The 27,922-nt window shown below is 39.0% G+C and overlaps 1 protein-coding gene and 1 non-coding gene across 4 annotated transcripts; both read left to right on the top strand.

Annotated features, from left to right (window-relative positions):
- The first annotated feature begins 180 nt into the window (after positions 1–180).
- pum1 (pumilio RNA-binding family member 1) lies at positions 181–27,907 on the top strand. 3 transcript variants are annotated; one of them, XM_059556287.1, is made up of 22 exons: positions 181–320; positions 15,785–16,098; positions 16,182–16,250; positions 16,348–16,450; positions 16,536–16,723; positions 16,934–17,103; positions 17,496–17,742; positions 18,051–18,144; positions 18,237–18,338; positions 19,381–19,523; positions 19,619–19,757; positions 21,032–21,160; positions 21,414–21,704; positions 22,272–22,508; positions 22,595–22,862; positions 22,993–23,122; positions 23,381–23,515; positions 23,607–23,744; positions 24,620–24,745; positions 24,842–24,963; positions 26,204–26,396; positions 26,489–27,907. In XM_059556287.1, exons 2-22 carry the CDS (start codon positions 15,796–15,798, stop codon positions 26,618–26,620), a joined length of 3,459 nt encoding a protein of 1,152 aa, XP_059412270.1. In that variant the 5' UTR covers positions 181–320; positions 15,785–15,795; the 3' UTR covers positions 26,621–27,907. The 3 variants fall into 3 exon arrangements, with proteins under 3 accessions (XP_059412270.1, XP_059412269.1, XP_059412268.1); XM_059556286.1 differs by having other exon boundaries at positions 16,345–16,450; XM_059556285.1 differs by having other exon boundaries at positions 16,345–16,450; positions 18,036–18,144.
- LOC132146144 (small nucleolar RNA SNORA5) lies at positions 24,383–24,521 on the top strand. Its single transcript, XR_009434885.1, has one exon. It is a non-coding gene; the product is annotated as a small nucleolar RNA SNORA5 (small nucleolar RNA).
- Positions 27,908–27,922: the final 15 nt, after the last annotated feature.

Genomic DNA, 27,922 nt, shown 5'->3' with positions numbered 1-27,922 from the left:
AACAAGATTTAAATACTACTGCACTTATAATGGGAACAAAACAGTACTTTATTTTCAAAAGCAGGCACTGGCTCACTGTGAAGGGATGTATGTCACACATTATGAGGCGCCTGTAAATCTGTACTTTGTTGTATGTGTCTCGAGCACAACAAAGGACGACACTCCCCTCTTGGCGCAATGAACCGCACGCGCTCCTTCTCATTCTACCCATGATGCCCCGCGCGCGTCTGCTTGGATCGAGCCGCCATGTTGTCGGTGTGAAAGCTAGGGAGCTGCTGCAAACCGGGGCTGAAATCCGTCACCATCCGCATCCTCCACCTGTGAGTAGCTCTCTTTTCCGATACAGACCTTTCATCCGGAACCGTTTTAGCTTATTGCGCGTTTATATTTAGGCGTTATGAGGTGTAACGAGTGATTTTGAGGGCTTTGTTGTAAGGCAGTGGCTTCCCCTCCTCTCCCCGGTCTTCCTCCTGCTGTAGTGCTCTTCCTGTCCCGGGCCTTTTGTTAACGTGAAGAGGACCTGTAGAATAGCGCAGAGCCGTCCCGCGGACTCCCAGGTACCGGTTCGTAAGTTTCACATACCCGTTTGTGTCGGTTTCCGTTGGAAACCAGCATTATTTAATCGTTTAGACCGTGTAACAGTCCTTACAACGTTTCATCAAAGCCTTGCCAGACAGTTCCGCCCCTCACCGATTCCCTTGTCGTGAATTAATGGGTGACAATTCACATAAACGCGTCTATTTCACGGCCGTCTGCTGTCAGCGGGTTCACGTACAGCGTTAGTGACGGGTGACGCTCTCCTTCCTCCTGCTGTGGTCTGCTAATGGACAAAGGCGCACGTCTTTTGTTACCTGTTTGTGTTATCGTGAGGCAAACGCATGCTTTGGTCATGGGCAACCAGTTACGATATCTCTACGGTATCACTTCCGGGAGGTGTGCATGCAGCCGCCCGAGCTCAGGAGCACTTGTTTCCGGGTGTCTCTGGCGCTTGGGCCATGTAATGGCGAACCTGATCAGTTAGCAGGAGACTGTAAAGAGCATGTAATCTACGAGGACAATGGCTGTGTCTAAAAACTGTTTTACGCGTCATGTACGCCTGCACTGCTCTATGCAGGCAGTTTTATATCTTAAGATACACAGACAATGTCAATATTAGGAACAACCGTGTCCACCCACTTTTTCAGCGGCCTTACTGTAATTTTTTTCCCATTGAGATGAAAAAAGTCTTCAAGTTACTTCAAGTTTTGATTTGAAGCCAAAGAAATTTGAATAATAAAAACAAGACAACAGAGGGAAAGAACTATCTAATCCCTATGCCATGAATAATTTAATTAAAAAAAGGAGAAATGTAAAACTATTGATTTAAAGATGCTGAAAAAATATGTGGTTTATATATATATATATATATATATATAAAATATATGCAAAACCGCAGTGCTTCATGGGAGTAGGTGGGTGCTAAAGGGATTTTTTGTTGTTTTGATTCTGATTGGTGGAGATTTTTTCATAATCATGGGTTATTTGGTTTCTTGCCAGGATTCCTGTTGTTAACCATGATTATTTATGAAGTAAGGTGTAAAAGTACAGGATAATGGCTATAACAGCATTTACCAACCTCATAGCTCAAAGTAGGCCTGCCTTTATTGGTTTGGATGTTATTGTTAAAAATCAGTTACCTAATGCAGAAAGTCAAGTCTGCTTTATTTTCAATTCTTCCACATGTACAGTACATACATACAGAGAATCGAAATTGCGTTACTCTCAGACCCTCAGTGCATACAGATAACACTAACAGTAGAGCCTAAAAATCTAGATCAAATATAAAATACAACTATACAATAAGGGCATGTTAAAAAAATAAAAATAAAGTTAAAGCGGCGCAAGGCATATGGCAGATAGAGTGCAAACCAGTGAAGTGAACAAACAGTGCAGTTCACAATCGCCCATTTAAGAGAAAATGAATGGGGTTTTTACTTCTTGAAACTAACCATTGCACTCTATACCTGGAATGTGAGTATCAGAGAAAAGATGTTTGTCAGGTTCAATAGAGAGGCTAATAAGGAGGTGTGTGATGAATGTGAAGGGGAGTTTTGGTTGTGATCCTGCACTTAGGGAATTTCTGTAGCTCTCATGGTGGGATTTTACTTCTTTCCACCAAGTCACAAGTGTGGGAGTTGAGTGTATTTCTTCCATATGCAGGTGTTGTGAAGCCTAGATCAATGGTTTTCAACTGGTTTTCCTTCAGAACCCAAATGTCCCTTTGGATGACCCAATATAACCAATTTTATGTAGTCAGTCATATTTTCTTGTACCTTGCATTGTTTTGTTTATGTTGTTTGAGGATGAGGGCATATCATATTAACTTGTTTTACATCTCGTTTCTACCAAGTAACGCATTAATTTGTGCCAGATTGCAGTAGAATTTGATTGACATCAGCAACACAATATATGGGAACAGTTTTCACTTTTTTGTGCTGCCTTAAAAAGCTAGTTGAATTTAATTGCATTTAGGCCCCATCCACACAGACATGCATTTAGCTATATATGTAAAAATTTTATATGGTATCTGCGTTTTGTCCCGATGGATCTGGCATTTTGGTAGCCTGAAACCGCAATTTTTCAGAAATGCGTTATATCCATGAAATGAAAGAGATAGAAAATGAGGAGTTGGTGTCCCACACATTTAATGGCTGGTACATGGCAACGCGCTCTTCAAGAAGGAGATTAACTCTTTCTTTGCGTTACAAATAAAGACAAAATAATAACAAGACGGCAGAGCGAACTTATCATCCATAGTGGTTCTCACGTAGTCCTTCTCTTAAAGACTGATCACTTAACTTATAACGCACACTATGTGGTGATAACGTAGAAGGACTACGTGAGAACCACTATGGATAAAAAGTTCGCTCTGCTGCCCTGTTATTATTTTCATGCACACCGCACTATAATGTGATGTGTGCAAAATACATAGTTTTGGCCGTTACAAAGTCTCCATCCACAAACAGACGTACACCGTCTCCAGATATAAGGTATTTCATTGCACTTTAACAAGTAATCTGAACTATATATGTGCAGTATTTTAAACGAGCCCTCACTAACTGAGAAAATATATTTTTTTGATTATTGTTGTTTCCATAGGCTCTCTCTCGTGCACCTGCGCTGTTTAAAACACCAAATAGTTATGCTATGACGAGAACAGAGTCTCTCTCTTGCTCCACCCATGCACGATAATATTGTGTATCGTCGATCTCACAGGCTGACGATATGACGATTTGAAAAATGACCATATCGCCCAACACTAGTCTGGCATGTAAACTACATAGTTTTGAGTCTGTTTCTGTGGTTTAGTGTGTACGCAGACATTTTTGAGACTGTCACATTCCAGTTAATAACCACTGGCTTAGAAGTCAACAAGTTGATTATATTATAAATGTTAAGCTTAAATCTTTTAGAAATTGATGATTCTAGGTTAAATCATGAAACCAACCTCATCTCATGGAAGCAATATTGTTTTGCTAGGTGATTATCTTGTATGTTTTTGTGCTTCAATATGGAAAAAAACGTAAGTATGACGGTCCTTCCCTGAACCTAACTGTCAGTAGGGCATTAGCAGAGTATATACAAAACAAGTGTGTTCCAATTCGTACAATTAAGCCACCAATTAGCCAAAATGTAAAATAGTTGCAAATTGCTATGAGTGTGTGGTTCAAAGCTGTCCTGTGCTAGATTCTCCATAGGGTTCAACCTGTCATGTCAAAAAAAATTATTTGACTCATAGTTTTGACCTGCCACACCTAATTTGCTGGTTTATTGGACCGTGTTTGTCATTGAAAATAGGTGTGGGATGAATTTTGTTCTGATGCAGAGGGCCTCTTTGGTACTAGAGTGCTGTGCACACGGTTATCTCAGTCTGTCTGAACAGTGTGTTGCTTCACCGTGTACTGTCTTGATTTGAAGCTCAGGGCATTGCTTCATCTATGTGTACAGAATTACACCTAATGGGGATCTTGGGCAGGTGTATAGTCTATCTGCGTTGCAGTTACAGCGTTTAATGTTCCAAGGGACAAATAAGAGAGCAGACTTTTAAAATATATATGGTAACTGGTAGGTAGATGGCTAGAGAGCTGAAATAGGGGTTTGGTTTATGTGTTTGGAGTGGACATTACCTATCCAGTGCTCCAGTTTTATATTACTCATTTAAATTAGTTCTAATATTTTTAGTTAAAGAATGTTTTATGGCTTTTGTATGCCTACATCCAATTTGTAAGAGGTCTAGCCTATTTCATTGATAGTGATGCTGGTGTTGATCACTATTTTATTAAATCTTAATATTTTATTTGATGTTAAATACTAGTGATGCACCAAAATGAAAATTCTTGACCGAAACCGAAAACCGAAAAAGAGAAAACCAAGGCCGAAAACCGAAACCGAAACACCGAAAGAAATTATGCCAATTATTCCATTGCATTTATTGCTATGACCATGTACTAACTTTACTAAAATTAAGACATTGCAATTGCATAAATTAATATTAAAGTTTCAAAGATAATTACAATTACATAAATTATAAAAAACATAAAAATACATAATTACAAATTATGCAATATTTATTAAGCACATTGCAACAATGCACAGTATAAAATAAAATTCAAACTAAAAATGTATCCCACTCATGTGAATATTAAATAATAATGTACAGGCCTACTGGCCTGCAGAAAGGTTTTAAAATGAACTGTTCTCTCATAAAAACAAAGTGCATTTAGGTCAAGTGCATTTGAAATTGTTCTCTGTAGGACTAGAAAGTACATTACTTCTCCAGTAGGCAAGACTGTTATCACTTCTGGGGATGGGGACTTCAGACAGATAACCATCTAGCTGTTGAGCAGTTGAGCTTGTCATCTGCCTGACATTTGAGAAATATTTGAGAGAGTGTATTTAAATAGGGGCAGGGCATAAATAATTTGTTTTATCAAATTAAAGCAGAAATCTAGCAGAAAATCTAGCAGAAATATGGCTACAATCTGATATTATGTATGTATATGTATATATATATGTGTGTGTGTGTGTGTATATATATATATATATATATATATATAGGCTACTGTAAATAAAATGTCACATATATAGTAGCCTAAGAACTAGAACAATAGCCAATGTATTATTATTTGAGGCACTTTCTTGCAGAATTTCACTGAAAATATCAGACAACGAGGGTGAATGCCAAGAGACGAGTCTTTTTTCCGCGCTCTGATCTGTCTCCTGCGCTTGGCGCTTCTCGTGCGCGCTGCCTTATTTCCGCATCCAAGTAATGATCTTTATAACGCGGATAAAGCACATTCGCGATGAAGTGCAGAGGATCCGAAAAGATCTCAGTGAGACGTGTGCTAACAGACTCTATAAGACTGTACCTTTCTTTGTTCTCACTTCGTGGTCCGTCTCAATCTCTTTGTTAGGAGACGCTTTAGTGCTGCGAATAAAGGAATAAGAAGAGAGAGAATGTTCTCACTGGTGTGAAGTGAATGTCGCGGGGAGCTCGTGGTCTGCGCTATGCAGGTGCACGTTCAGGTCGCGGTTTCTGTTTGCGTCATCATCACAACATTTCGGCCGTGTTGTTTCGGTGATAAGTCTTTCGGCCAAAAACCGAAAATGCTCTTTTGGGCCATTTTCGGCCGAAAATCTTCGGTGGCCGAATATTCGGTGCATCCCTATTAAATACAGATATTTCCATTGTATAACCTTTTGTGTGAGATTTTAAAACGGGAACTTAATGGAATAGTCAGGAATTTGGCTCTGAAAATTGTTTTGCATTTTCATGGGCAACTGGCCGTTTATCCAGGTTGTTTTAAAAATCCAGCCATTCTTTCAAGTTGGATGACTGGTCAGACTTATCTTAGTCACGGTTTAAGTTGGGAAATTTTGACCCAGTAAATTATCTTCTAGCCAGTTGGTGTGCCAGCTTCCAAAACCTCTGGTACTAATGGAGCTAACAGCAAATCTGTGGTCCTTTCAAACAGTTTATGGTTAAATGATAGTGTGTTTTAAAATGTTGGTTGTTTGTTGTTAAACTCTTTTAACATTTGTTGCTTCAGTATGCTTTCACCAGCATTACAATAACGTTCAAATTTGTATTGCATATTCTAAATATACATCCAAATTCTTCTGCTTTCTTCCTACCAGTGATGAACCCCAGTTTAATTTAATGCTAAAACACGCGTGTTTGTATGAAAGCTTCAGTACCTAGTGAATATTTCAACTGAGTGAGACACTTGCTGAACTTATGAAAGGTGGTTATGAAATACACTTAATCTCCTAAAAAGCAGCTCTAAAAAGGCTCTGTCTCTTATTTCCAGAAGTATCTGTGTGACGTAATTTAACCCCAGTGCTGTCAACACCCCTGCACCATTTTAGGGCGAGATTATACCAATCTCCGGATTTTGCTGTTGGGATTAGTTTGCTGCTTGTGATGGCCTGCATCTACATATCTCTCAAAAAGATTGGTTAGATTTTAGATGTGAGAGAAGGAGAAAAACTGATGTGGCCTCTTTTCTATGTGTTCAAAACTGTTTCTCTGAAACCAGAAATGCTCTCGTTACTCTTTTATTAGGGTATTTATAGCAATAGGATTAAACATGACAATTAATATTTTGAGTTTATTATAGTTTATTTTACCCAAATAGTTTCTCTGTCCTCTTTCATTGGGTAAACAAACAGGTGTTAAAATTAGTCATAAAACAAGGTCAGTTGTAATTTCATTGGTTGAATAATTTTGTTAAATTAGTTGGAGCCTGTCTTACATATCCACATGATGTGTGACTGCTCATTTAATTTAACTCTGTGTCTTTGTTTAATAAGGAGAAATACTGAAATGGAAGGGCAGTGTTTTTCATATTATTGATGGCTGACTTATGTCACCATTTAGAGAGAAATGGGACAACTGTAATTTCCTTGCAAGCAGAAATATGTAGAAAACAAGTGAAACTGTGCCATGAGGAACATTTTTTTATTGTTATTGCACATCTTTTGGCAAGAGTTGCTGTGGTAGGAATTTTTTGCAAAAACCCTGTGTTATCCATGATAAACAGCGGTTTATTCACCTACTCAGGACATATATAATATAATTATTTTATTTATTTTTGTAAATAGGTAGTTGCTGTTTTAGATTTATTTTTATTTTTCCCCTGATTAGTGTCTTCCTTGCATTGCACTTGGCCTAAATGATAACATGATTTTTGCCTTAGAAAAACATTGATTACCTTTAGTTACAGGGTTGTCACGGTATCAAAATGTCAGTGTTCTGTACCAATACCAGTGAAAATCCCCGGTTCTCCGTATTTTCTGACTGATATGACAAACAATGTTAACCATCTGAACATTCTCTAACATGCATATTTTAGATTTAAAATTCATTTAATAGACTCTGGTGTGTAAAAATAGTAAATATCATGTTCTCCTGTTTTTTTTTTTTTTTTATCCTTATAAAAGTTATAGGAGCATTAAATAGTTCATAAAGAAATTTCATTCTAATGCTTATATTAGCATTAGCTGTGCTTATGCTAATGATTAACTGCTTTAACAACTGTTTATTTCAATTCGACATTCAAATTTAAATATTTAAGAATATTCATAACAAAATATGGAGTTTCCGACAGCCTTACTCTTTATTTGTGGCGGGATATGTGCAAAACCATTCTCTGCCAGCAGGAGGCACTTGTAGAGCGCGCGCGAGAGAGAGAGGTTTCCCCAGTAACGGCTGTAATCAAATAATCGCTGTGCTCACAACAAATGCTGCTCAGGCATTACAGGCAAGGTGAAATGGAAAAAAAATTAAATTGTCCAAGAAATTATCGCGATAAATGATAATATTGTCGTTCTAAGACCAGTTTCAACTAATATAATGTTAATGGTATAATAACGCAGGCACATCTTTTCAAAGATCAATACATATATTTTATTTAATGGCAGATTTAGAGCAAGAAATACCATAAATGTTGGCTTTGTGTGGCTTAAAATTAATTAATTTTGTATGTTTTATTGTTTATATGCCAGTTAGGGAAGCTCTTATTGACCGTTTAACCGTTAACTGAAAGTAAACATTTTGACCGATGAAGGGGTGCCGTTCACATATCACATCTTTTGGTCGCTCAAGTTCGTTATTTCAAATATGGAAGAGCGGTATGCACTCTCATAATGGAAGAAACGCGGTGCGACACGCTCGTTTTTCAAGGTGCATCCGCACCACATCTAGTTAAAAACATCTCAGCTGTCCAGAATGACGCAAGCGCATTGCAGGTCATGTGACAAGAACCAACTCAATCAGCTTCCTTCGGGGTGAAATTCCCTGTTGTTTTTGAAAAATGGGGTGGACCCAAACACTGCAGAGTTTATCACTTTTCTTCTTAAATAAATTTTGTAGCAGAGTTACAGCAAGGGTTTTACGGTGGTGAAAATCCATTACTGGAATGTCCTTGTTGTAACTGTGATCGCAGCTGATGGATGCTTAGCAGCGACTGATGCCTCAGGAGCGCAACTGCCTGAGCGCTTTGGAAAGGAGAAAACGACGCGCATGCTGTGTGTGTAGGTGTGTGTGAGTGTGAGTGTGTGTTAACTCACTGGGAGCGTTGACGCACGCAACCACACGCTTACAGACATATTTAGCTGAGCAAGACTAGGGCTGTGACGGTTGCCGTGACAACCGCGTCACCGCGGTGGTCGGTTGCTATCACGCTTGTCTACTGCCACCGGCGGTAGTGCACATGACGTCACAAACTCTATAGCAAGCATAATACAAAGTTTTGTATAAGTGTAATAACTGTAATAGTGGTGTGATATTACCACCAATTACCACATCGCCGATCTGGAGTCATCTGCATTCATGTCACCCATCAGCGTTTGCACAAGTTCTCGTGTTCGCAAACACTGGCTTGGCTCAGGTTTGTTGAGGCTTTCTCCAAACTGGCCAAATACAAACGAGACGGGGATAAATAAAAGATGGTAAAAAGAAATATGGCAACGATTCCTATTTCAAAGAAAGCACATGCAGATGAGGAGTTAATGAGCTCGCTTGGTGGTGGAAAAGTAGACCAGACGCAACACAACCGCGTTGCGACAGGTTTAGTCTGTGTCTATACAGGACGTTTGAACTCTGTGTCAGTATCTCACAGACCGGATGGGATTTATCATGTCTTGTCATGCAGCATCCAGTGTAGCATCACTGATTGTAATGAGTATTTTGTCACTCTGCGTCGCTTGCGTCTGTTAGAGTGCTTATTTAGGCTACTTTCTTGTTTAACTGTATTGTTTCTTTGATATTTATTTTAGTGTTTTGCAGGTGGCGTTCACTGACAGAAGTGCTCAAATAAACACGAACTGACGAGTTAAATAGGATGTGTAAGATGAGTGAGAATGAGAATGAGACAGTGCTGGTCTGATTTCATAGACGTGCATATATATAAATATATCCTGTATATAATATATATAAAATGTATTACATGCATGCACAGTTTAAGTCAGCTTTAATCACCTTTTTTGGTAATTCCATGAATTAACTGACCACAACACTGCTTGCACATAGTTTATTTCGCAGTTTGATATGAAAGGATACGCACAAAGGAAGCGCGCATTTTTTTTTTATGAACACCGTGCCACCGGCGGTTGCTGGTCCATGACTACCGCGGGGTCAAAAATCCGCCACCGTAACAGCCCTAAGCAAGACAAATGAAGCGAGCGAAAAGTAGGCCCATTTCAACAGAAAGGGCAACGGAGTTACTTGCAAAATATGCTACGCAGTATTAAAATAAAGCAGTAGTGCAAGTACAATGCAATATCACTTGCGACGCAAACATCCACTAGCAAATGAAAGGCGCTTCCCAAAGCTGGCCACTTTAGCGTTATCTCTTTATTCCCGGGACATCTGTGCCATCGGTGAGAGTATTTTGCAGCACTCTGTCCATAGGCTGTGCTCCAGACTAGCCCCACATCATGACGTTACATGTTTTGAATAAAAATTCAAAAAATAAATTGTGGCGAAAAAAATTATCGAGGTCTTTTTTTTTTGTGTGTGTGCGATTTAATTGATTTATCGACTATCGCAACAGGCCTAGGGACTAGTGTTGTCAAAAGACCCAGTACTTTGGTACCAAGTCGGTACTAAAAAAAAATTTAAATGCCTGGTCAACCCGGATCTTGACGCATACAGCGCTATGATTTCCGCGAAGCAGAAAACGCAGACAGAATCTCAAAATCCAGTCATAAAAATGAAACTTACATTTTAATATGGACAGTCACGGAATTTGTCAATGGCACAATAAAAAAAAACATGTCAGGTCTACGGCCAATCCCTCACTTTTTCTAGTTATATAAGGTTAAAATATTTATTTATTTATATATATATATATATATATATATATATATATATATATATATATATATATATATATATATATATTGCCTGGACAGTGTACAATATTGTGATATGAATTTTAGCTCATATCATATATACAAAAAAAAATTATATCTCGGTATTGTCAATTTTTACGATATTCTATATATATCTCGATATGTTTGCATTAGGGATGGGACGGTATGAAAATTTAATATCACGATTATAGTGACTAAAATTATCACGATTATCAATATTATCACGGTTTTGTTGAAACGAGATGAAAGTGTTCAAAAATAGTTGATGCTCACACTGAAAACATTTCAGCAAGTTTTATATTTAATAATCAACAAACAACGAATAAAACAAGCAACTCTATGCACTTAATTTAAAGAAAGATTAAATTCTGTGGCATTTCCTTCCTTACAATGAAAAGTGTAGAAGCATAGAAAAGCATAGAAAAGTCACTGACTTTCGCCATTCCTTCTCGAAAAAAAACAAAAAAAACATTGTGCGCTGCGCTTGCGTCAGACTGTTGCTGGCTGGACATGATTTAATAGTGAGTTATTAAAACCGCGATAATCAAACACGGTTTTAATGATAATTCATTTTTAAACGATATTACTAACCTTCAGCACATTTTATCACGGTTATCAATAAAATCGTCCCATCCCTAGTTTGCATTTGCATTTAAATAATAAAAAATAAAACATGATTTTCTTTTGCCCATTAAAAAAAAAACTATTTAGATTAAACAGCTATTTAAGCAGTTAAAAAATCTAGACCAAGAGATCACTTACTGCTTTTTATTAAATGAATACATGTAGGCCTATATGTAACTGAAGCAGTGCAAATTAAGTAACAGTTACAGAAAGTGCATTCTGTCAACTTTTTAGTGCATGCAATTCACAATTTAAACTATGCAACTAGGATAAGTATTTTATTTTAATTTTTTTAACAAGTTTTTAAGATAAGAACACAAGTCTGTCAACTGTCTGTGGTTTTAAGAGAAGCTCTGTGGCATGAAACTATGTTCCTACTGACACTAAAAACCCTCTTAGATGGGGAGCTAGTTGCTGAAGCACATAGCTATTTCTTATATATAAATATATATAAATGAATACCAAAGACTTTTGCATTCTCTGTCTATATTATGGAAACTGGTAAACATATCAGTGAAATTCCCCAATAGTAATTCCAAATGGCCATAGCCTATGTTTCTCTATTCAAACATCAGCGGTCGAGTAAGTGCATTTATTTTGCGATCACAAATGCAAACAATACAGTTGAGATCTCACGACAGAACACAGACCGGCTGAACGACGCTTTCATTAGATCGCTCAATTCCAGCTTGTTAGTGTTTGCAGATTATCGTCAGCGGCTCTTCCGCAATGAGGAGTGAGCACGTGTGCATGGTTGCCACATTGCTTAAAATAAGCAAACACCGGGCAGAAAATGTATCCTTGTAACAGTGGAGCTCTGATTGGGAGATTTAAACTCTTGTTATCTGGCAACCACTATCATTAAAGCTCTCGTAGTAGAGAGGCGTAGAGCAGTCAGCAGTTACAGGCTCCTTTGTTGACATTCGGCGCGTTCTTTTGGGAAAGTATGCTTGAATTTGAAATATTCGATATTCCCAATATATTAAAATTGTACATCGTCGTCAAAATTATTCCGATTTTATCGCTAATTTTTGATATATCGCCCAGCCCTACGCCCACCCCTAGTTAGAGGTCTTCACGGGTCCAAATATTTGTGCCCGAACCCGAAAGAGACCCGTAATGTACTACACCGAACCGACCTGGACCCGTATATTATTTGAAAGCTGGACCCGAACCCGTCGGGAAGACACTGACCCGACTTGACCCGACTGTCACATATTCTACCATAAATTGCTATTACAAGTCAATAAACCTGTTGCGAAAAATACAGCTTTTTGTCTTACCTAATTTAAGGAGCCATAGTCTCTCTACCTGACTGCCTGTGATGCATTACAATCCTCCGACAAGAAAGTTATTCATGTTATTCCTCTCGTTATACCAAGTCCAAGCTTAATCCACTCATTATTTCAGCTTCAAAAGTCCTCTTGATGTCATGGTGACGGATGACAAATGCACATGTACATTCTGACTCGAGTTAATTCACATAATAACTTTGACTGTTTGCCCTTTTGAACTATAATAACGATCGCTCGTGCAATGCCATGGCCGCTGACGTTATTTATTTGCTATCATCGGATCTCTGTGCTCTCTGCTCTGCATCGAGTCTGAATCTGACCACTAAAACTTTAAGATTAAACGGTTCATTTATAATATTATAAAAATGGGAGAAAATGTAAAACGCGGTTTGGCGGTCGAAGTGTCCCTCACTGTTTGCCATAGAAACATGAAATGAGCTCGAGACTGCACATGCGTGCTAGCTGTATCAACCTAAAATGCTTTAACGCAATTTGAGCATCATAGAAAACATTCATGTGACAATTCACCTCAGATTGTGTTGCTGATTTGAAATATATTAAATATGAGTGTGTCATGTCTGCAAGTAGAGCTGAAACAACGAATCGATTTAATCAATTAAAATCGATTATTAAAATAGTTGTCAACTAATTTAGTCATCGATTCGTTGCTAAATAACTTTTATTTGCCGTAAGCGGCTCATTTCGTGCATATTTCAAATCTGCGGTGACCAAAGTGTGGCAGTAATGAGCCATCGGAGGTTTTACTCAGCCAGTACAACAGGAGAAGTAGCGAATAGCCAATAGCTGGCCTTGTTTTATGTCACGTGCTTCCCGAACAGCGTCTCTGCAGCCATAGAAATCATATGATGTCTATGTCTGCAGCATTCAGTGTGATGTGGGAGTACTTTACATTGAGCCTTTAAAAAAGAAGAGTAACCTGTAAACTCTGCACTACTGCACTGTTTAAGGGGACGTTCACATATCGCGTCTTTTGCGCGCTCAAGTTCGTTATTTCCAACACCGCACCGCATCGAGTTAAAAACATTTAAACTTTTCAGAATGCCGCAACGGCACCGCGGGTCATGTGACAAGAACTAACGTAACAACGTTAAAAGCTCAGTCAAGATGAAAGGAACAGCTGATCATAGTTGTATATGGATTTCCATTTTGAAATAAATTTAGTAGCAGAGCTACTGCAAGCGATTTTTTTGAGCTACAAATCCATTTCTCCTTTGCTGAAATTTCCGCGTCTTCAAGGAGAGAGCACGTCATGGTTGCTTAGCAAAGGCAGACGCCTCAGGGGCGCTTCTGCCCGAGCGCTTTGGAAAGAAGGAGAAAGCGGTGCGCCTAGCGTTTTCCACGCGTTTTTAGGCGCGATTTGTGAACTGCCCCTAAGACTTTCATTTGTGCAGATTCTCCAGTACAATGTTGTTTGCAAATGTTTAGTCGTAAAAGCTGATAACATTGCTTTTTAACAGTTAACATTTAAAGCTTTACAAACATGTTCTGTGATCAGTTTGTCGTTTACCAGTTCAAAATTCAGTCGTGCAGCCTAATTATGACTGAATGAGAGAGGTAAATGTAGATATTTGAAATGCACTTTTTTTTCTAAGTATTATTCACTGCTCTTTTTCACACAGCAGGTTTTTTGTGTGTGTCCTATTTTTTTTTCTGGACAACCTTCTGATGGATTTTAATTTAAATTGTGAGTTCCATTCAGGTTTCATGCCATTGGCACTTTTTTTTGAAGGATTGTTTACAATTTCACAGCAAAAGCTATAAAGCTTTTTCCCAGTAAATAATAAAATACAATGCACTGCAATTTTATTCTGTTTTATCCTTATTCTTCGTGAAAATATGTTCTGAAAGATTCCTTAATAAGCTTTGTTCAGGATGTTAAACTACTTTAGGAGCTCTAAGGACTGCCATGGTGAAAACATTATTTTAAATCTCCTTGTGAAATTTGCTAGAGTATGGGTCAGTGTTCTGATTGCAGAAGAGTTCGACAAAGGATTACTAACACAATAAAACAACTCCAGGTATATTTTTGATGAGGATATGACAGTGCAAAATGGTTAAAATCTCTTAAATCTATGCTGAATGATAAAGACCATTTATTAATAATTTACTTGGGGGAAAAAATGGAAAAAACTAAAATATAAGTACATAAACCGATTAATCATAAAAATAATCGACAGATTAATCGATTATCAAAATAATCGTTAGTTGCAGCCCTATCTGCAAGCATTAATACCGTGCGTGCACTTGTATTAACTCTGAGTCTGCGCGCTCTGCTTCTGAGAGAGAGAGAGATCACTTTTTTTTTTTGGCTCACTCTTATCTTTTCCTAATTTTACTAGTTGCAAGTTACAAAAAACACAGACAGTCTTTGATCACGGCCGGGTGTTCTCCGTTTCCGATGACTCCGATCGCACGGGTATTACACACAATGTTAAACAGACCCGGGACCCGAGGTAATAGATTCGGACCCGACCCGGACCCGGCTGATCATTTAAAATATAGAACTTGACGGGTCTTGGGTGCACTGTGAAGACCTCTACCCCTAGTATCACTTTTAAGAGAAATGGTGATACTGCTTTGAAGTTCTAAAGATAAAGTGGAACGGATTTTCAGATCAGTGGAGCAAGTTTCGTTTTTTTGTTAACTTAAGACACCGTCAGAAGTAAAACGTTTTGTACCTTGAATTACAATGCTCATACTTTATCAGTGTATTTAGTAATATGACACTTATTAAATTTTTTGAATGCTGTGAATGTAATGAACCATTTAAGTTCACTATTCAAAGAGTATATTTATCAAACTACAAACTGACCTTTTTCTCATCAGGAAAATTTGTTCTAGTGGAAATTCCTCCATTGTTTCTACTCTTGACTTTCTCAGTATGTCAAAGTCATTTTGTGACAATGGTATCAGATGCACATTTGACTGAGAATGAAATGACTCATTTTGACAGGCCCGCTCTGCTTGATTAACTAGAACAACAACTTCTGCTCTGAGCCTCAACAAGTGTGTGCAATGTAGTAATGAGCACTTCCAGCCCAACGCTGACTCTCACACTGATGGATTGAATTGACCTCATTCTAGCCCAGACTGTATGTGTCTTCTCTTCCATCGCCCTATATATTCATGGGTCAGGGATTTTATTTTATGTTGTCTTTCCTGGAATCTATTCAATTGATTTTGTATCTCTGATTTAGTGTGCTGTTTTTTACTATTCACATCCATTTAGGATTAATTTCTATAAAATAAGTGAAGCTGCTTTTGATCTTGCCGTTGATTATTGATTGGCAATATTTGTGAGCTTTCTCATTCTCAGCTTGCTTTGAGATATACAGGTGTGGTAAAATGGTAACCAAATACGCTTTAAGTGCAAAGTAATCCCAGATGCCTTTGGGGTTAATGGTGTTTTGTTTGTTCTTTTGTTACAGTCTCTGGTGGAATGAGCGTAGCGTGTGTGTTGAAGAGGAAAGCTGTGCTCTGGCAGGATTCGTTCAGCCCCCACCTGAGACTGCCTCCCCCTGACAGGCCATTACCCAGCATGCCTGTGGTGCTGAGTGCTGCGGGCCACACCCCCCAACCTGGCCCTTCTCCTCAGGCCCCTCCCCCCACGCAGGGAGCGGGGCGCTCTCAAGATGACGCCATGGTGGATTACTTCTTCCAACGGCAACATGGCGAGCAGCCAGGCTACAACAATTGCAAACACCGCTGGCCGACTGGTGACAACATTCATGGAGACAACCAGGTAGAAGTTAGTGACCAGAAAACCACCTCTTTTTTACAGGTATCAAATTGAATCTTAAAATAATTGTATAACTTTTAAAACAGGTACGATCAATGGATGAACTTAACCATGACTTCCAGGCACTTGCACTAGAGGGCCGAGCTATGGGAGAGGTGAGAGTCTTTACCTTCCTCATCTTCTGCCTGATGCTTTGTTTTTCGCACTTGTTATGTATTAATATTTCTGTCTGATGATCCCATCCTGCAGCAGCTCCTTACTGGGAAGAAGTTTTGGGAAAGTGATGATTCAGGGAAAGATGGACCAAAAGGGATCTTTCTCGACCAGTGGAGAGACAGCGCTTGGGGAGCTTCTGGTAAGTGTGAGATTAAGATGCAATGGTTGTATTTACATATTTATTATTATTCTTTCTAATGCCCTTTTTTTTTTTTTCTCTCTAGATCACTCAGTGTCCCAGCCAATCATGGTGCAGCGCCGACCAGGCCAGGGCTTCCATGGCGTCGGAGAGGCCGGATCTGTGCTGTCGCCACGTTCTGAGAGTGGCGGATTAGGCGTCTCCATGGTGGAGTATGTTCTTAGCTCCTCCCCTGCTGAAAAAATGGATTCGTGTCTGCGCAAAGGAGCCTTTGTGAGTTTCTTTCAACATCAAAACATTCTTCTCATTCTTTATTATGATTCTGTTTAAGAATAGTTCACCTAAAACTGAAAATGCATTATTTTCTACCATTTTGTTATTCCAAACTTTAAAAAAATCCTATGGGTTTGTATAATAGGGCTAGTAAATATTGGCAGCTCAAGTCCTTATTTCCGCTTCAATCTCCCTTTCTGTTTCACTTAGGGTCCTAGGGAGTCAGAGGCAGATGACCCTGACAAAAGGGTAGAGCAAAAACCCAAAACAACCTTTGATCCTGAGCGGATGGAACTTAAGGAGACAGAGCCGGATGTTTTGGATAACCCCAATGGACTGCCCAATCAGAATGGACTAGATGTTGATGTTAAGGATTTTAGGTAAACACCATTTTAAAAAAAGTATCTGTATTATAATTTTAAAGAAATTAATGCTTTTATTAAATAAGGATGCATTAAATTGATCACAGGTGACAATGAAGACATTTATTATGTGGTAAAATATTTAAATTAACATAAATGCATTCAATTTTAAATCAATATATTAAAATAACATACTGTTATTATAAATTGTAGTGATATTTCACAATATTGCTGTTTTTATGGCATTTTTGTTCAAATAGATTCACCTTGATTTGAGCATAAGAGACTTGTAAAATGTAATCCTATCGACCTTAAACTTTTAAAAGTTCTGTTTGTGTTGCTTTCCATACATAGCTTTCATTATTTCTAAATTGTATTGAAGACAGACCTCTCGTTTGTTTCTCACCCAGCCGTGTTCCTGGTAACTGCCCTCCGACTGGTCCAGAGGTGGAGTTGGGTGGGCCAGAAATGGCTGGAGGTGCAGGGCCAAAACCAGCAGAGGAGTTCTCAAATATCGAAACCCAAAATGTGACCCTGGACCCCATGGAATCTGTTTCCATGGAGACTTTACAGTTTGCAGATTACACTGGAGGCCAGCTGCCTCTTGACTCTACAGCTGCTACTGTCAGCCTGTTTGACTACAATTCCCCTCAGCAGGTGAATATCTGAAGCTGCTAGCACTTTCAACAATCAAGTCTGTAATTGGAGTAAAATAATTATAATGAAAGCTTGTGTGTGTATTAATATTTGTGTTGAGTTAATTGCCATCAAAGGCTACACATGTGAAGGCTAACTTTGAAAACCTTTGTTTGAAGTAATGTCACAATATCGTTCAGTCTCTCTAGAAGTTATTCTGGAAAAGTAATTATTAGCCATATTTGCATATACTTGTGCATTTATGAATGTAAACAAATGCAAATGTTTAGTATAAATTTCATGCTTGTTAAAAGCATTATGTATTGCAGCTGTTCCAGAGGCCCAGTGCTTTGGCTGTACAGCAGCTCACCGCGGCCCAGCAGCAGCAGTATGCCCTCGCCGCAGCTCAACAACAACACATCGGTGAGTTTGACTGTAGATATGAGTGTCCAGACGTAGTGGACAAAAGTTTCAGGTGTTTTATTTAACTTGGTTTCTTATTGGTTGTGTGTTAGGTTTGGCCCCAGCTGCATTTGTACCGAATCCATACATCATCAGCGCTGCTCCGCCTGGCACTGATCCATATGCTGCCGGCCTCGCTGCTGCTGCCACTCTAGGTGAGAGCTCATGGTTGACATTTGGGATCTGTGTGCGCGCTCATCCGAAACATGTGAACTTGCACAAATATTTAGTTCTTTAAATGGACAAATTCACACAAAAATTGTCAAAATGCCCGTCTTGGTGAGTATCCTATAGCAGACACAGCCAGCTGAACGTACTGTGTATCAGTGCATTCTCTTAAAGTGATGGCACTTTCTTGTGATCACTCTACCCCTAATATGTAATATGTTTAGTTTGTGTTTCAAGATATCTCTGGTGTAAGTATAAAATGATGTTAATGAGCCCAGTAAAGTAAGGTATAATATATTGTTTGCTTCTCTTTGAGGTTCTAATCACTCTATTGGGATTTATTTTGTGATTTAAATATTTTTGCTTGTTAAATAAATTGCGTGGTATTTTTATATTATTACAACATGGTCTAAGCAACAAGAAAAACACTGTACCAATATTACAAAATGTATACTCTACAGTTGACCAATCAGCCATCCTTGCTGAATAAAGTTATTAAAAAAAAAAATAATAATAATAATTTTTTTACTGACCACAAGGTTTTGAATGGTGGTGTAAATGGATATTAAATGTGTACCAATGCCACATTCAGTATGCAAATGTACAAATGTTTTAAATTTGAAAGTGGCCTGATAATGAAAGTGTCTTGGTGCAGCAAATTTCTTTGTGCTTGTATGATGACATTACAGAAATGTGGACTGCATTCCACTTGGTTTCTGTGGCAGGATTGGTCTGTTGCTACAGGGTTCTCTACCGAGCAGTCACAGTCTGGAGTGGATGAGAAGTGTTCTCATGGTGGCTGAGGGTTTGGACTGCATCCTCCAAGGGCTTGAGATTTAGCTCTAGAATTGAGGCAGTCTGCTTGATAAAGCCACACACACATCTGCTTTGATGCTCCTAAAGCAGAGTGCAAAGGAAATGGCTGCCGACTCACCGTCCCGTGTACATCAAAGCCCCTGAGCCTGCTCTGAAAAACAGTGTGCTTTGGCCCTTCATCTTAGAGATGACGTGCATGTTTGTGTATTTCAGGTCCAGCAGTGATGCCCCCTCAGTACTATGGTGTGACTCCATGGGGCGTGTATCCTGCCAACCTCTTCCAACAACAGGCTGCCAACCCCTCCAACTCGGCCAACCAGCAGTCAGCAGCACAGAACCAGCAGAACCAACAGCAGGTAAGTGTTCAGCCAACCAGATCTCTGTAGTATGTAAGTCGCAACATGCATGCATTGAACTCATCCACCAATCATTGATCATCTGTTTGCTCCAGGTGATGCGTGCAGGTGGAAACCAACGACCTATGACTCCCAGTCAAGGACAGCAAAGTCAGCAGACAGAGCAGCTTGTAGCTGCAGCAGCTGTGAATTCTGCCTTGGCGTTTGGGCAGGGGCTGGCAGCAGGCGTACCTGGTAAAGCACTATTGATATGTCTTTTTTAAACGGGTGCTAACAATGAAGCTATTCCTATTTAATAAAAGTTGTCAGTTGAGTTAAGGCTAGGTGATTTTTCAGATTTTATTGATTAATTCGAATTTAATGTTTTCCCACAATTTAATTTTTTAGAAATCGAGGAATCCCATTTTTTAATAAAAATATTACCAAACTTTAGAATTAGACACTTTGAGAATATGCCAGTGATAACGGATAAGAGAAAAGAACAATCCAAACCGCATGTCGGTGCATGTAATTAATGTGACATGCTCATATTGCTAGGAGCAATTCACACCAAATGCGCTTGTATTGACCAAGATCCAACGCGGGCATTGGAATAGGAAAAACATGAAAGAATTTTGGAGTGATCTTCTTTTAACTTGAGCACTGTGTTTTTAGAATGCTGTTTCATGCATGAGATGCTGCAATTGATGCAACTACAACAGTCAAACACGTCCATGTTTGCAAAGAAAAAATAACAGAAAAGCAGCGCAAGCAAATAAGAAAACCTGTAACTACTGTATGTCTGATGTCTCAGGTTTGCATCATGGTGACCGGCTGAAAGCTGCTGTTGTTTTATAGAACATTTATAGATCATAATATTAGTCTACTGGTTTTTATCTTCAGTCATTTAGAATTTGAATTACCTTGACTTTTTAGGTTTTTTTTTTAAAGCATTTTCCTCATTCATATCTAAACATAAAATATGTATTTTTACAAGATGTAGTTGTAGTTCATGCATATTTTCTGCAAAGATACTTAATGGATCGGTTTAACATTTACATCGTGTTGACAACACTTGAAAATAGTTTTCTTTAAATAGAGGGTTAATTTGAAACATTTTTGAGTTGATTAGTTAAAATCATATAAAATCAAAAATCGAGCCAAAGCACCAGATAAGGTAGAGTGTAACCTCATAATCAGTCAGTTTTAAAGTTGTGACTTCTTGGCCTGAAAAGTGATGCATGAAAATAAAATTCTGAATAGCAAAGGAAATTTCAGTTGTTAATCTACACCTCAGTTGTGTTTTTTTGTTTTGTTTTTTTTGTTAAAATAATGGTAAATGGTAAATGGACTGCATTTATCAGCACCGATAGTCATGTGGTTAGTGTGCTGATGTTTAGCACAACTGTGTTTACAGCTCCTGAGTTTGAGTTGAGTCTTGAGGCCCCCCAATTCTTTTGTCATTTACAACAGATCAGACATTCAAGGTCATAATGATGTCTGATGCAGATGTGTTTGTTGTTTTCCAGGTTATCCTATGTTGGCTCCAGCTGCGTATTATGACCAGACAGGGGCACTTGTGGTGAATACAGGTGCTCGCGGTGGACCGGTTCGACTTATGGCCCCTGCATCGGTTATCATCAGCCCATCAGCAGCAGGTATGACAAATGAAGGTTGTAGAGTCAACAGACCACCATTAAACTTTTCAAAATGTTGTCTTGTATTTGAATATCAACAATTACGTGTCGTGGTCTTTGTCGCTGTTACTGTTGATGCTATTTTATTTATGTTGTGTGTTTTTGTTAGATTTTTATCTCTGTAAAGCACTTTGGTAACCTTGCTGTTTGTTTAAATTGTGCTATATAAATAAAGTGGATTGGATTGGAATTACCTTTTTTTTTTTTCTTCCAGTGGCTGCTGCTGCTGCCTCAGCAGGTGGGGCTAATGCCGGTCTTGGTGGTGGAGCAAGTGGTGCGTTCCGTGCATTGAGTTCCCAGCAGGCTCCTGGGCAGCAAGGGAGTGGGGCTTTGGGAGGAAGCTCTTTTTATGGGAGTGGCTCCCCAGGCTCCTCCTCACAGAGCTCTTCACTATTTTCACAAGGCTCTGCTCAGCCAGGAAGCACCTCACTTGGATTTAATGCCAACCCATCTTCTTCTCTGGGAGCCACGCTTGGAGCAGCACTCGGGGGTTTTGGCACAGCAGGTATTGTGATCTCAAGTTTAGTTATGTTGAGAATAAAAATCACTGTAATATTGCTCGAGGGCTATTGCCTTCAGCTGGAAAAATCAACATAAAATCAGAAATGACCCATTCTGCTTTTTAAATGTTCGTTCCTGGTAGGGGAGCACCAACATTTCAGCATCCTAATATATTTATCTGGAAAAGTTTTGGTTTAATTAGCGCTTTTCCAATGGAAGTTGATCGAAAAAGTGCCTTGTGTGCAGTTTAAATATTTGTTTTATTTGTTAAACGTTTTTATTTGAGTGTTGATTATTACATGAATTTAATTTATGATAACTTCAGTTTGGAGAAATTTTTTTTTCGGTGCATCAGCATTTCAGAAGTGTTCCATAATATCATAATGTAATAACTTGCATCTTTCTGAACAGTTGTTTCATATGCAGTGTTGCCAAGGCTGCCTAGGAGTTTCAATTGAGACACATTACAGAAATGGGCTGCAAATGTTGTTTGATATTTGCATTTAATGCAACTTAAAAAATCTGTTTAATTTGACCCTGGTTTAATTTTATGTATGGTTTTGTTTTGCAGTGGCTAATTCCAGTTCCAGTGGATCCCGTCGAGATTCTCTGACGGGTAGCTCTGATCTGTACAAGCGCACACCCAGTAGCCTCACCTCTATTGGCCATGGGGGCTTCTATAATGGCCTCAGCTTTAGCTCCTCCCCTGGCCCAGTTGGCATGCCTCTTCCAAACCAAGGCCCCTCCCACTCTCTCACCCCGCCACCCTCGCTCTCAACTCATGGATCTTCGAGCAGTCTTAACCTTGGTGAGTATGTATGATTCAGTTACCTTTTTCATCAAAAATCTTAAATGTAATCTAATGCATGCCCACCTCTGGCTCCTCCCCCTCAGGTGGACTGACCAATGGCAGTGGGCGATTCATCTCTGCAGCTCCAGGAGCAGAGGCCAAGTACCGCAGTGCTACCACTGGCTCGTCTCTCTTCAGTCCTAGCAGCCAGCTCTTCCCATCATCACGGCTACGTTACGGCATGTCTGACGTGATGCCATCGGGACGTAGCCGTCTGCTTGAGGACTTCAGAAACAACCGTTACCCCAACCTGCAGCTGAGAGAAATCGCGGGACACGTCATGGAGTTCTCTCAGGACCAACATGGCTCCAGGTAAAGCAGATGTCTTTCACAGTTCACAAATTTTAGGAAGTCAGTACCCCAGTGTTACCACTTTGAATAACCATTGAAATAATAAATAAAATGTCCAAAATGTTTTAAAAACCAATTGGATTGTGTGCAGGTTTATCCAGCTGAAACTGGAGAGAGCAAGTCCTGCAGAACGTCAGTTGGTCTTCAATGAGATACTACAGGCGGCCTACCAACTCATGGTTGATGTGTTTGGAAATTATGTCATTCAGAAGTTCTTTGAGGTAATATGAAGCTATTTTGTTTGTACATGCATCATATTTAGTGTCTAATGAACCACACGAGGACAGGGAGGTTGCAAGTTCTGACTTGAACCTGATTTATTTGCTACTGCATTGTGCAAGTCAAGTCACATTTATTTATATAGTAGTGCATGCAGTACAAGTTGTTTCAAAGGTTGAAAATAACAGTGCCAGTGTTGCGAAGTTCATCACTTTAGTTTGAGTGTACCTGATGTCAATTATCCCCATTTATGTGTTTAGTTTGGCAGTCTCGATCAGAAGTTGGCATTGGCTGAGCGGATCCGTGGCCATGTTTTATCCCTGGCGTTGCAGATGTATGGCTGCAGAGTGATTCAAAAAGCTCTGGAGTTTATCCCTTCGGACCAACAAGTCATTGTAAGTTTATGAAAGGATGCATGCTCACATCGCTGTGGTGAAGTTACACAAGGTGTGTGAATTGAATCTAATTTGTTGGTGTCTTTCGCAGAATGAGATGGTTCGGGAGCTTGACGGACATGTTTTAAAGTGTGTGAAGGATCAAAATGGCAATCATGTGGTGCAGAAGTGCATTGAGTGTGTCCAGCCTCATGCTCTTCAGTTCATCATTGACGCCTTCAAAGGACAGGTGTGAATCTACAGAACCGTGTTGAAGTTTGTGTGAAACATGGAAATATTTGGGATTTATTTATGGAGGGCCTGAATTGTGAAGTGAAGAAATACTAATACTCCATGTCTAATGGAAAAAAACTAACGGCTAATAATTCCCTTTACATTTGTTGAAATATTATAATGATATACTATAAAAAAAATAAATGTAGTTTTTTTTTGTGCGTAAAGAAAGCTTGACTTGATTCTGTCCAAAACTGGACTCAGTAGGTTTTTTTGTTTGTTTTGTTTGTTTGTTTGTTTGTTTGTCTATTTTTGAAAGATGTCTCTTATGCTTACCGAGGCTGACATGTTTGATCAAAATCAAAAATGGTAATATTGTAAAATATTATTACAATTTTACAATTACTTTTTTGTTTAAATATATATTTTTTATATATATTTTATTCATGTGATTCCTGTGGCAATGCTGTATGTTTGCTTAATATTTTTGTGTAAACAGTGAGGTTTTTCTCAGTTTTTTGATGGACAGTTCAAAAGAACAGCATTTAAATGTATTTACTGGCGGTTCTGATCCCTTTAGTGCATTTTTTTTTAACAAAGCTATCTTTTTTTATTTAGTATTTCAAAATAATTCCTGTTGAATATTTGTATAACTGCAGTCTTGTCAAATTCAGTGTTTCCTCCTCAGTGGACCACACTGGCCAAAATGGCTGCAACAATGAATAAGTAGTCTATGGGCCCCATGTTCTTCTATAAAATGAGTCCTGGGGATAGAAAAAGTCTACTAACATGCATTTTCTTATTCAAACTGCTTTATCATCCAGTCGTGGCTGTGTATTTAAAACCTTTGTCTCTGTGTATGTTTAACTAATAACTGTGTGTGTTGTGCAGGTGTTTGCTCTGTCCACACACCCATATGGTTGTCGGGTGATCCAGCGTATTCTGGAGCACTGCCTGCCTGAGCAGACTCTACCGATACTGGAGGAAATCCATCAACACACCGAGCAGCTGGTCCAGGTAATTTAAGAAGCAGTCTCTTTCTGTTCTGACCCAGGATCTTATTCATTCCTCTTATCAAAACCTTTTTTCTCCCCCCTCTTCTTTCCCATATAGGATCAGTATGGGAATTATGTAATTCAGCACGTGTTGGAGCACGGCCGCGCGGAGGACAAGAGCAAGATTGTATCTGAAATCCGTGGAAATGTTTTGGGGCTCAGCCAGCATAAGTTTGCCAGGTGCGCACAAAGCATTTACACATGCAAGATAAACTGCCACATTGGGATCAGGATTTGTGCAGCCAATACTGAGTACCGATTTCTTGCCATGGTGATCAGTCATATCAATGCCAATTCTGATGTTTCTAGCTTTATATAACATGTAATAATGTTATATAAATAATCACAAAAATTATATGCTTTTAAAATGGGGTTTATGCATAATATTATGTGTATCAGGAGCATTCTTATGCAACACACAAGGTTTATTTTAACAGTATCCAACTGTGGAGGACAAGATTAACATTTCATCTCCTAAAATTGAGAAGTCTGATGTAACTTAAACATTGTCCAATACAAGTCTGAGCAGGACAAAATTAATAAAAAAAACATTTAAACCCCCCCAAAAAAACTATTTAGAGTAGTTTGATGCAACTCATTAGGTTTAATTTAACATTGTCCAATGTTAGAGAGAGGACATAAAAATAGAAACATTTAAACTCAAACATGGAGAAGACTGATGTAACTTATAAGGTTTAATACTGTCCAATATAAGACTGATGAGGAAAAAGAAATGGCAAAATTTAAACTACTGAAGAAAAAAAAAATTGTTTGTCACGATTATATCCACGAGCGCTGCAGACAATCCACAGGACGAGTAATAAAAAAGTGCATTCTGATTATTTGTGGGTGGATAAAATGATTCATAAACAATACAAATATTAACAAAAACATTTAAAATGCATTTCTTTCATCAGGCTGATGATTGCATTTGTGTGTGTTCACATTGACAGAAATGGTGACATTCCAGATAAAGTTTGAAAGAAGTAAAGCCTGTGTTAATGCTTTTGAGTAGGCTTATATGGCCAAAGAAGATTGTTTTATAAATAAAGGTTCATTTGAAAGCAGCCCACGATCAGTGTATTGTTACCGTTATACCTTATGGTTCAGACAAGATTTTGTTCAGTTCTCCACGCTGTGACAACACACAAAAGACTATTTTTAGCCAAGCAGCGTGGAGAGCCACTTCAGAAATGTGCCGTGGCTGGCTGGTGTGAACGCAACACTGACTAGAGCGGCCGCGATCAGCTCTGGTCCCCGTGCAGTCGTAACGCACCACAGACGTGCGTAGTGAGTACCGATCAAGTCATAAAATGTGATTATCGGCCAATCCCCATAGATCGTCGCATCCCTACCGCCACACAAAGGTGCACAGGAAGAAGTGTCTTATTCAGGGGTCTTTGTGTGTTTTATTTCCCAGTAATGTGGTGGAAAAGTGCGTGACCCACTCGTTGCGTGCTGAGAGGGCGATGCTGATTGATGAGGTGTGCAGTATGGCAGACGGGCCGCACAGTGCCTTATACACCATGATGAAGGACCAGTACGCCAACTATGTTGTGCAGAAGATGATCGATGTGGCTGAGCCGACACAACGCAAGATTGTAATGCACAAGGTGTGGCTTCTATTTCATTATCAGTATGTCTTCTCTTCCTGTTTGTGCCGATGAATTGTGACTGAACAGTGGATGTCGGTTGTTTTGTGTAGATCCGGCCCCATATTGCGACGCTGAGGAAATACACCTACGGAAAGCACATCTTGGCCAAGCTGGAGAAGTACTACATGAAGAACGGCGTTGACCTCGGCCCACTCTGTGCACCCCCTAATGGCATCATGTAAACACTTCCCATAACTCCTGTAGGATGCCGGTCTGTGCGCACGTGTGTGTGTGTGTGTGTGTGTTTGTCCACACCCGATGACGTAGGGAGGATGGGGTGGAATGGACGATACCTTCCTCTCATCACTGCATCATCCCCGGGTTGTTGTGACCTCTTTTTGTTGTTATTTTTTCCTCTCCCTTTTAGCATTTCTTCCTGTTTTCACTCTACTACCTAAATGATGGTCTTTTTTTGGTCCTGTATGAAATGAGAGAATATTTGATTTATCCCACGTTCGATCATGTAGGCTTGCGCAAACACACTTTATTGCTTCGCAACACCTTTCTAACGCGCATATTCTTTCATAACACACACGCACATTATCGCTAACACTTGATTGCTAACACGCAGACATTTAGCATGGGAGACGTTTTTGGTCTTGCTTCTATAAACTATTTAGTGCATACTTGGTGTAGACCTTTGCATATATATATAAATATATATATAACTTTGTAGTTTTTCTGGTTTTTGATGTCCACTCTGTATCTATAATCTTCCCCTGTAGTGAATACATACTTCTGATTGTATAATTGTACATTTGTAAACCTTCGCTAATGTAAATGTGGACTCGCTTCTACAGCTCTTTTTTGGTATGAGAAAAAAAACGACAAAATGAAAGAAAAAAACAAAAAAAAACATCTTGTGCATTTCAGTGTAAATTCTCACCTCTTTGGTTGTGGTTTCTGAGTTATGAGTTGTTATATATTGTAAATTGTAATATCAGATTTTTTTTTGGTTTTGAAGCCCTTTGAATTATTACTCCATAGATGTACAAAGAACAGAGAAAAGTGCGCACTCTGCTTTTAGCCATTCACCAGCCACCTCTTTTTCACCTCCACTCATCCCTTTCTTTTTTTAAGATCTTTTATAGTCCCTCCCTTGCTTCGGGGCAGGTAGCAGCAAGCGTGTTTGTGTGTATGTGTTTGACGCGCTCGACTGCCCCGGGTCAGAGTCGGAGGCGTGTACAGATTTGCCATTCTTTTGTCTACTTGTAAGTGATTGTAACATACTGGCCATTGGTTTTTGATTTGGAACACACTCTGGTGTATATTTAAACAGCCTTGTGTATATTTCCTATGATTCTCTTTATGCAGGCACACTTGTAACCATAATGTGTATAGGTAACAGATGCTGTGTGTGCTTTCTGCCTGGGCAACTATTTTTTGTAACTCCAGTTGTAGATTGTCTCTAAACAATGTGTGATCTTTATTTTGAAACAAAACAATGAAAAAAATTCAAAATTTCAGAACTGTCTTTGACTCTT

The sequence above is a fragment of the Carassius carassius genome, chromosome 8 (assembly GCF_963082965.1).
Source record: "Carassius carassius chromosome 8, fCarCar2.1, whole genome shotgun sequence".
Classification (NCBI taxonomy): Eukaryota; Metazoa; Chordata; class Actinopteri; order Cypriniformes; family Cyprinidae; genus Carassius; species Carassius carassius.
Note: the sequence above shows the minus strand (reverse complement) of the source record. Positions and strands in the feature narration are given on the sequence as shown.